This window comes from Carcharodon carcharias, chromosome 2 (assembly GCF_017639515.1).
Source record: "Carcharodon carcharias isolate sCarCar2 chromosome 2, sCarCar2.pri, whole genome shotgun sequence".
NCBI classification, from domain to species: domain Eukaryota; kingdom Metazoa; phylum Chordata; class Chondrichthyes; order Lamniformes; family Lamnidae; genus Carcharodon; species Carcharodon carcharias.
The window spans coordinates 132,369,967-132,379,825 of record NC_054468.1 but is presented as its reverse complement, the minus strand read 5'-3'; the positions used below and the strand labels follow the sequence as shown (position 1 = coordinate 132,379,825).

Genomic DNA, 9,859 nt, shown 5'->3' with positions numbered 1-9,859 from the left:
TTTAAAAAGAAGTTAAGGGAAATTTGTTAGGCTCCCTTGATCCGATTTGTAAAACGTGTTGGGCACAGTGCTGTCATGTCAGCCCGCAGGGGAGGGGGAGGGGGTGCAGCTTGGCCAGTGGGGGGGGGGGGGCTGGCTGGCCGCTGATTGGATCTGGACAGCGTCCTGCTGGGCTGGGAGGCAGATAGAAAAACCCCCTGCAATTGGCACCCGGACTCCTGATCTGACCAGGATCCTTAAAGGGGCTGGGGGTGGGGGAAGAGAGAAAGAGAGAGTCAGGAAAACTCAGCGTCATGACCGGGAGAGAGGGGAGCTGTGAGGCTGAATGCAAGCCGCTTTTAGGGGATTTTCTATCTGCAGCCAAGGAGTCGGAGAAGAGCAGCCGGTCCAGGGGCTTCGCCATCACAGACCTGCTGGGACTGGAAAGCAGCGCCGAACCCGGTCCCCCGCAGCCGCCAGGGGCGCCCCCGAGGGAAGGGCAGCCTCTGCTCAGCGCGGGGCTGGGGCTGCTCTGCAGCCGCTCGCTCAGCGCCTTCCACCCGCCCGGACCCGCTTTCCTGGACGTGCTGTCCGAGCTGCATGGTCGCCCGGCCGCCCTGCACAGCCGCATGCCACTGCTTCGGAGGGTCACCTTGCTCGACAACTACCAGGCGCTACACAACAACTCCGGTAAAAGCGAGCAGCACTCAGTCTGTACACCCCATCCAGAACCTCATCCAGCAGCCCACACTCTACCCAACCGTCCCCATTTCCCTCACACCTTCTCTCTCTATTCCCACCGCCCCCCGCCCCCCGCCCATTACCTTCTTCTCTGTGTATAGTTGCGAGTCTCCTTATCCTACCTGTAACTCCAGCCACAGGTAGCAATCTCTTCATGTAAAGGTGTAAGTAGAAGACAGGGGCTCAGTGGGCAGCGTCCTCAACTCAAAAGTCAGAAGGTTGTCGATTCCCGTCTTGCTTCACAGTCGAGCCTCTCGTGCAATACTGAGGGAGTGCTGCACTTTCCCAGGTGAGGCTGCCACCTTTGAGCTGAAACGTTAACCTCGTCTGCTCTCTGGGATGGATGTGAAAGATGCCACACATTATTTGGAAGAAGAGTTCTCCCAGTTCTGGTCAATACTTAGCCTTCAACTAACATCACTATAACATGATCTGGCTTTTAAAAAAATATCATTGCTGCTTGCGGGGTCTTGCTGTACCCGTTACCTGCATTAGTACAACATTTCTAAAGTATTTCATTGGCTGTAAAGCGCTTTGGGATGTCCTGAGGTAGTGAGAGCCAGGTATATAAACACTATTCTTTTTATCTAACATGTTCTGTACCTTTCCAAACAGCCGTGTCCTAATTAGTTTATAACGTTTGTGACACATGTGGAGCCAAATTCTCTCCATATATGGAATGCATACCTGTAGTGTTCTTTAAGGCGGAAAACATTGGAAACAAAGGTTGGAAATACAGAGGAAGTTGGACAGAGAACATGAGGTTTAGTCATCTTTGATAAAAGCTCTGGACCCCAATCCTGAACTCATTTCTATCTCCAACACTTGCTCACTTGGTCTGCAGTTGCCCAATCACTCTGTAGTTTTGAGCTGTCCTGCTCCCTCTCTTCACACCCTCCTTCCTTCCCTTTACTTCTGGGGGAATTCTGCAGTCCTGTGCAGTTGGCAACCGGTGGGGATAATTTTCAGATTGGTATTGAGACAGTCAGTTTACCACTTCCAACAAACGAATTATTGTTGGATTTTATTCTATCATTGATAATAAAAACTGTGGAGCAGGCGGCTCTAGAAACCAAACGGACTTTGAATGGAAAGAGAAATTAGACGGGATGATAGTTAATATAGATTAAGGCTAGTTTAGGGGTGTGTACATTAGGTTGGTATTTCTAGTTACTTCAGAGAGATAAATATCAGACTACAGTATGGATACCACCGTATTTTTTATATTAAAATTATAATAATGATATATTTTTATATTAAAATCAATATTTTAAGTATCTATATTACATTTCCTACTCAACTGAAGATTTGGAATTTGCTGTTAGGTTTTGTAATCAGACGTTGGCAAACTAGATTCATTTTCAGGCAATGAAATCTTTAAAATGCAAACCGTGATTTTAAAATGTTGATGAAAGTATAAATAAAGGGGATTTGGGGAGCTTCAAATCAGTATCTGTGAAATTTTATTTATAAATTTACGGGGATAAGGCAGGTGAGTGGGACTAGGTGGAATGCTCTTTCAGAGAGCCAGTGCAGACTCGATGGGCCGAATGACTTCCTTCTGCACTGCAAATGAAATGAGACCTACTGTTTAAACTGCGAACGCTCCGCCGTTTATTTGAGTGGAGGTTATAGGGCTAATTACCCTAGGTAATATCCCGGTTTGTACATCCGCCCGTACCTGATTGAAGCCTGGAAGCTGCACACGCACCTGATGTGCCTTCTCTGGGAGAGAGTTCGACCTGCTCTCTAAACGGTGCAGCATACTGCACACCTGGTTGTGGTTTGAAAGCTAACTAAGGCGAAAGAATCGTCCGGAGCAAAAGGTTTATTAAAAGTATTCATCTGATCAAATGAAGTATGCAGGTACACAAAGTTTTTATAGAAATGTATTGATATTTAACATATTTCATCTTAATTAATTTTTGGGATGTAGGCAAGGCAACTTATTGCCCATCCCTATTTGCCTTGAGTGGCTTGTTCGCCACCTCCAGAGTGCAGTTAAAAGTCAACACCCTGGCATGGGACTGGGGTTCCATTTAGGGCCAGAAGGAGTAAAAACAGCAGGTTTCCCTCTCTAAAGGACAGTAGTGAGCCAGTTGGGTCTCTGCAACAAGTGGACAACTTCATAGTCACTTTTACTGATACCAGATTTCTCATCTTAAACTCCATTCAACTTCTCTGGCTGCCAGGGCAGGATTCGAATGAATGATTTTTGGATTACTAATCAGTAACAGGGAGGTTTTATGTTGCAATGGGTAGCTCCGGGTTCGAGTCCCACTCCAGGCCTTGATGACCAGGGCAGGTGCGGCCATAATGTGGTCAAACAGGCTGATAATCAGCCTGCAAATCCTTTCAACATGGCCAGGTGGTGTGGAGTGGTGTCCCTCAAAGCTTCAGGCTGTGGTGACCTATCCAGGGAAAGAGCAAGCTCTGGGAACAGGTGTAAGCATGTTCTTCGTCTGCCTTGCGTGCCTCTAGATACGGGAAGCCTTCAGTAACGTAACCTCTTTACTACTGTATCCTGCTAAATCAGCTTTGGTGACTCCGAGCTCCAACGCTGGGGATTTTGTTCTTGCTGGGCATTTTTGACTTTGATGGATTTAACAGTGACCCTGGTTTAATCCCTTCCCTGGCACCAGATGACGAGAACACGTCGTGCGATCACAATGACCCGAAGAATCCAGCAGCGTTGCAGTTGAAAAGGAAGAAGAGGCGACACAGGTAGGTGTGAGCTCGGTTGAAAATCCTGACTAAATGGAGATGGGGTCGAGGTGCACTGCAGAAGGGTGCTGGAGTTGGCGCCTTTTTAAAAATTGCAGTTTGCCTGGAATTGGGGTCAAAGTGCTGGCACAGGCAGGTTGGGCCGAATGGCCTCCTTGTGTGATATATAATCCTCTGATTGAAGTTTCTTGATTCTGGTTTAATGATGAGATCAAAATGCCACACAAACCCAAGAGGTGCCAGGTTAGATTCCCTGGTCTCTGCTAATCTCTGGGACTGATACTATTGAATCCAGTTCCTTCTGTTTGCTGCTCAGTGAACAATCATGGAATGTGATCTCAAACAGTTTTAAAATCATGTAATCTTATATACAGTAATTTAAAAACAATTGGACCTAACTAGACGCTGTAACACTGCGAGCCTACCAGTGACCCTGGGCGTAAAACGCACACTGATTATGGTCGATGATTCAGTTGTATTGGCATCCATGTGTGCGAGGTCAACTAATATAACCTACTGGCAATAATGACCATTGCCGATGCCACCCGCCACTGGTCAGCACTGAGTATCAGGCACGAGCCTGCCCACCTCCAGAAGGAGTCAGGCGGCTGGAGGAGGGAGTCGGACCCTCGATGGAGGAAGTGCTGTCAAAAGGCAGATTATTGGCTTGGCCAACAGTGTCCCGCAGCCTGCAAAGGGGTACACTGGCTGCAGGACAGAATATATCAGTGAAGCAGCAACCGTGGGCAGTCCACAACACAGCTCCAGGGTTCAGGTCGGAAAGCAGTCTGAGACAAAAAAAGCCACTAACCAGAAATGTTAACTCTGTTTCCCTTTGCACAGTAGGAGTATTTTCAGCATTTTTGGTTTTTATTCCAAGGTTCAGGTACCTACCTTCAGTGTGACGTTACACGACCTCCACGATAGCTGTATGAACCACCAATGCATAACACGTTATCGACACGGTGCCAGTGCTGTGCATTGGTTCCAGTCATATCTGGTGGAGCTATATCCCATTCAGAGTCGGTGCTAACTGGGGAGCAAGGTTGGACGGGAGCCGACAGGGGGAGGTGGAAGAGTTAGTATCAGTTAGAAATGGAAGATAATTGGAGCGGGTTTCCCATAGTTTGAGAGCTTTGAATAGTTTTAATCCGTTGGCAATTTATAATTAACTTGCTGCTGGTTGTGCCTTTTAGGTTTAGACTGTTAGTATGAGTTAAAGTTAAAGCTCTGCTCTCCTCTCTTAGCTGCTTTTGGGAGTTGGATGATTTGAAGGTTTGGAAGTCTCCCTATGTTGAGATGCTATGTTTTTACAAATATACTGAAGCAATTTGAAATGGACAGTATGAATATTTAAAGGTATTGGAGAATGCTGCCATTTTGATTATCTACATATATATATAGCAACTTGAAACAAAAAGGCTGCAGCAGAGCAGTTTAACGTGACTGTTCATGTAAAAGACAATCATGAGGGCTAACATGATAGTGCTTTGTGGTTAGGATAACATGCCCAGTCCCAGTGGCAGATAAAGGCAATGCCACTCTGCTGCTATTTAACAACTGTATGACATGCTGTACATCCCATTCCCGGGATATACTGATTTTTCGCAGGTATTTGAAAGGGAGGTGGAATCAGTCTTGGAGGAGAGTGCAAAACGGGCGTTGGCGTTTTACGCAGCATTCAATATCCTTCCGTTGATTTCACTGGGGCAGATAGCAACCCGGGCAGGGCAGGTTCCGCTATCACCCGTTTCGCGTTATCACCCAAGGGCAATTTTATCTCTTACATAAATGTGCTTTGAAAGAGTTGTGATGCAGAATATGTGTGTATGCATTCTTATTGGATAAGAAGATCAAGGGATATGGAGCAAAGGAATGGAGTTGAAATGCAGATCAGCCATGATCTAGTTAAATAGTAGGGCAGAATCGAGGGACTGAATGGCCTATTCCTGCGACTACACTACTATAGTGGTGACACTTCAAAAGTATTTAGTTAGCTGTTAAGTGCCTTGGAAATCCCCGAGTTGTGGTGCAGAATATGTGTGTAGGTATTCTTATTGGGTAAGGCGCTGTACAAAGGCAAGATTTCTTCCTTTCTGTTATTCTTTACTTGTGTGTGACCAATATGTCTGACCTTTGAACGCCACAGGACTGTGTTCACAGCTCACCAGCTGGAGGAACTGGAGAAATCTTTCAACGAGGCTCATTATCCAGACGTTTATGCCAGAGAAATGTTAGCAATGAAGACAGAGCTCGCTGAGGACCGAATACAGGTAATTTCACTTGCAGGTCATCACCAACCATGAAGAAATGGGGGTTCCTGGGACTTCCCAGATACATGTAAAATCTCAGTCATGATCCAATTGGATGCAATTGCTTAATGCTAATCACTTGAGGTCCAACAACGAAATTAAAATGATAATGAGAACATTCTCTTCCTCCTTAATGAGCCTATTAGCTGTGTTTGAGGGTCTCCCGCCTTTGAGTCTGAAAGTTGTAAGTTCAAGCCCTACTCCATGGACTTGACCACAAAATCTAGTTTTCTAGCCTGGAGCTTGAAGGAGTGCTGCCTTGTTGGAGGGGCCATTTTTCAGATGAGACTTTAAATCGAGGCCCCATCTGCCCCTCTCAGGTGGATGTAAAAGATCCCACTGCAATGTTTCAAAGAAGAGCAGGGAGTTTGCTCAGTGTCCTGGCCAAATTTATCCATTGACAAACACGTGGAACAGATTATCTGATTATTATTACATTGCTGTTTGTGAAATCTGGCTGCGTACAAGTTTGCTACTCAAGAAGGTGGCTCACCACCACCTTCTCAAGGGCACTTAGGGATGGACAAGAAATGTTGGCCTTGCCAGCAACATGCACTTCCCATGAAACAATAAAAAAAACCCCTTTCTTACGGTACAGCAACAACTACACCTCATTGGCTATGAAGCACTTTCGGATACCCTAGGTCATCACCACTGAGCTATGGCTGATTTCTTTGCTGTGTCCAATGGACTCAGCTACTTTATGCTACATGGACTGAACTGAAATAACTTGACACTAGCATCTATCATGGTGGGAGGATCTCAATAGGAGGCCAAGTAGGGTTGTCCACTTGGCATGATTGACTGAAGATTCTTGCTCCATGGAGAGCCAATAATGAGATGCAATCGCAATGGATATTTAAAGTTTCTAGATAAAGTTTGCCCATCCCATGTCCCCTCAGGTGTGGTTTCAGAACAGAAGAGCAAAGTGGAGGAAGCGAGAGAAATGCTGGGGCAGGAGCAGTGTGATGGCCGAGTATGGACTGTACGGTGCCATGGTCAGGCACTCCATCCCACTGCCCGAATCCATACTCAACTCTGGCAAAAATGGTTTGGTAGGATCTTGTGCCCCATGGCTGCTTGGTAAGCAATTGAAGATTATTGGGGGATGGGAAAGTGGGAGAGGTGGGCACATAAAATCAGGCTGTAGCACCAATGGGTTAAAATGAAACATCAGCCTGTTTCACACCCTGGAAAAGAAAATGGAGTGTGGTGCAAAATGGTCTGCTGATTTACTAGTGCCTGTCTGGTGCTACCACCCAAGACTAACTCACTCCACCTTATGATTCAGTTATCTTTTTTAAATGGCAGCAAAAAGCCAATACAATTTGCTGGACACTGTACAAGCTCCTTACAATTGTCAATTGCATATTCCTCGCTGAAGTTTATTGTCATGAATGCATGAAGGGTGGTAATAAATTGCTTCAGCAGTCCCTTACCCTACCCCAACCCAAGTGAACTGGAGGTTCTGGTCCTTTTTAAAACTATGGGTTACAATTTATATGATTATGTTGTTGCAATCCGAATTCTTTGTCCTGAACACTAGACATTTAGTAAATAGGGAAGTTCCTGAGCCATGTTAATCAGTAAAGTGATGAAACACCATTACACGGTCCTCCTGATTGTGTGCTCATTTTAAACAGTTTGTAGAAACCTCTGAACTTCCTCTGTATGGTTTTCAGGATTTAATTAAATATACAGTTTTGCAGAGCTGTGAGGAATGAAGAGAGAATATAGGAGCATAGGAAATAGGTGCAGGAGTAGGTCATTCTCGAGCCTGCTCCACCATTCAATCAGATCATGCCTGATCTTCTACCTCAATGCCATTTTCCCACACTATCCGCATATCCTTTAATCTCTAGAAATCTATCGGTCTCTGTCTTGAATATACCCAAGGATTGAGCTTTCACAGCCTCTGGGAAAGAGAATTCCAAAGATTCACCACCCTATGAAGAAATACCTCCTCATCTAAATGGCCTACCTCTTATTCTGAGACTGTGTTCCCTGATTCTAGATCCCCCAGCAATGGGAAACATCCTGCACCTTCCTTATTAAGCCCTGTAAGAATTTTGTATGTTTCAATGAGATCACATTTCATTCTTCTAAACTCTGGAGAATACAGGCCCAGTCTCCTCAATCTCTCCTCATAGGACAATCCGCCATCCCAGGATTCAGTTTGGTGAACCTTTGTTGCACTCCCTCTATGGCCAGTATATCCTTCCTTAGGTAAGGAGACCAAAACTGTATGCAATACTCCAGGTGTGGTCTCACCAATGTTCTATACAACTGCAGCAGGACATCTTTACTCAAATCCTCATGTAATAAAGACCAATATACCATTTGCCTTCCTAATTGCTTGCTATGCCTGCATGTTAGCTTTCAATGACTCATTAACAAGGACACCCAGGTCCTTTTTGACATCAACAATTCCCAATCTTCCACCATTTAAAAAATGCTCTGCGTTTCTGTTTTTCCTACCAAAGTGGTTAACTTCACATTTTCCACACTAGATTCCATTGGCTCTGTTCTTGCCCACTCACTTAATCAGCCAAAACCTCTTGAAACCTCTTTGCATCCTCCTCATAATCCCATTCCTACCTAGTTTTGTGTCATTAGCAAACTTGGAAATGTTACATTTGGTCCCCACATCCAAATCATTGATATAGATTGTGACTAACTGGGGCCCATGCACTGATCCTTATGGTACCCCACTAGTCACAGCCTGCCAACCTAAGAATGACCCATTTATTCCTACTCTCTTTTCTGTCCGTTAACCAATTTTCAATCCATACCAGTGTATTGCCCCCAATCTCATGCGCTCTAACTTTGTTTACTAACCTCTTGTGTGGAACCTTATTGAAAGGGAAATTGGGACTAATTGGATAACTCTTTCAGAATGCTCTTTCAAAGGCCAAATAGCCTCATTCTGGACTGTAAGATTCTACAATTCTACAGCCAGTAAGAAAAAGGCTTACTGTGTGAATTGTTATAATATCTACCAGAATGATTTAGTAAAAACTGAAATATGCAGAAAATAAAATAAAAAGGGGTATAAATTGAGAGGTCTGGGGGAGTTGGCCGTCACTAACCAGCCTTTAATTAAAATCTAGGAATGCATAAAAAATCTGTTGACCCAACACTGAAAACTAAAAGTGAAGGAGAGGATTATGTGGCGAGCAGCATTGATTCATCACATACAGAGGTCAGCACAGACCGGGTGCCCATAACCAACCGTGGCACCACAGCTGAAGAAGACAATATGGCCTTGGACCTCTCCAGCACAGAAAAACCATCGAGCAAGGACAATAGTCCAAAGCAATACATTTCTAGGCAGTCCAATGTGGAGATTAGACAAAGAGCACCGAAGAAAAATTAATATTGTCACAATGCTACTGTCTAACCAGATGGGCCCAGGGTGAGGGAACAGTCTCCCCACTGAGGAACTGCACTCATCTCATTTTAAATCAGGTTCCTATGGTGGTGAAAATACATGGGTGACCACAGCAAAAGAGGAGGATGTCTAATTTACCTCTGTCGTTGAACTGCTAATGGTTTATTGGTTATTAAATCAGTGACCTACAAATAGCATTGTAGTTTACTCTGAATAAAAAATGATGTAAATCAGGGCATTCCAATGGAAATGTATGCAGGATTGAAAATAACATGACTAAACCCTGCATCATATCTGTCCCACCTTCTCTTACTGCTGAATAACTCTGCCCCCTGTGAATGGAGAGGGAAGATCCTAATCCATATGGAAATATATGGCACAAATGTGAATGGTAGCTGACAACTACAGTAACATGGTAAACCCAAATGAAAGATTGTATGCATTAAGAGTAATAGGTAAGGCAGCCCAGTGAGAGCACACATTAGTGCATGAATGGATTGTCTATTACGGCAGTAGGAAATGTAGCCAGTCCCCTATGTAATAAGATCCAAATCTCTGATGGATGGGAGGAATAAGGAAGTAAAATGCAAATCACTTACCAAGGAAGATAGCATCACTTCAAGTTTCTTTTGGGTATCTTCTTTCTGTTGACTGAAACATTGCATTGGCAGAAGCCTGGAAGCATGTTGTCTCTCTGCCCTCTTCGTTGTTG

General features: G+C 44.6%; 1 protein-coding gene across 1 annotated transcript; it reads left to right on the top strand.

The window, feature by feature from the left end:
• The first annotated feature begins 293 nt into the window (after window positions 1-293).
• Window positions 294-9,132, top strand: LOC121288250 (visual system homeobox 1-like). The gene is made up of 5 exons (XM_041206741.1): window positions 294-669; window positions 3,273-3,444; window positions 5,594-5,717; window positions 6,659-6,839; window positions 8,867-9,132. Exons 1-5 carry the CDS (start codon window positions 294-296, stop codon window positions 9,130-9,132), a joined length of 1,119 nt encoding a protein of 372 aa, XP_041062675.1.
• The last annotated feature ends 727 nt before the right edge of the window (window positions 9,133-9,859 follow it).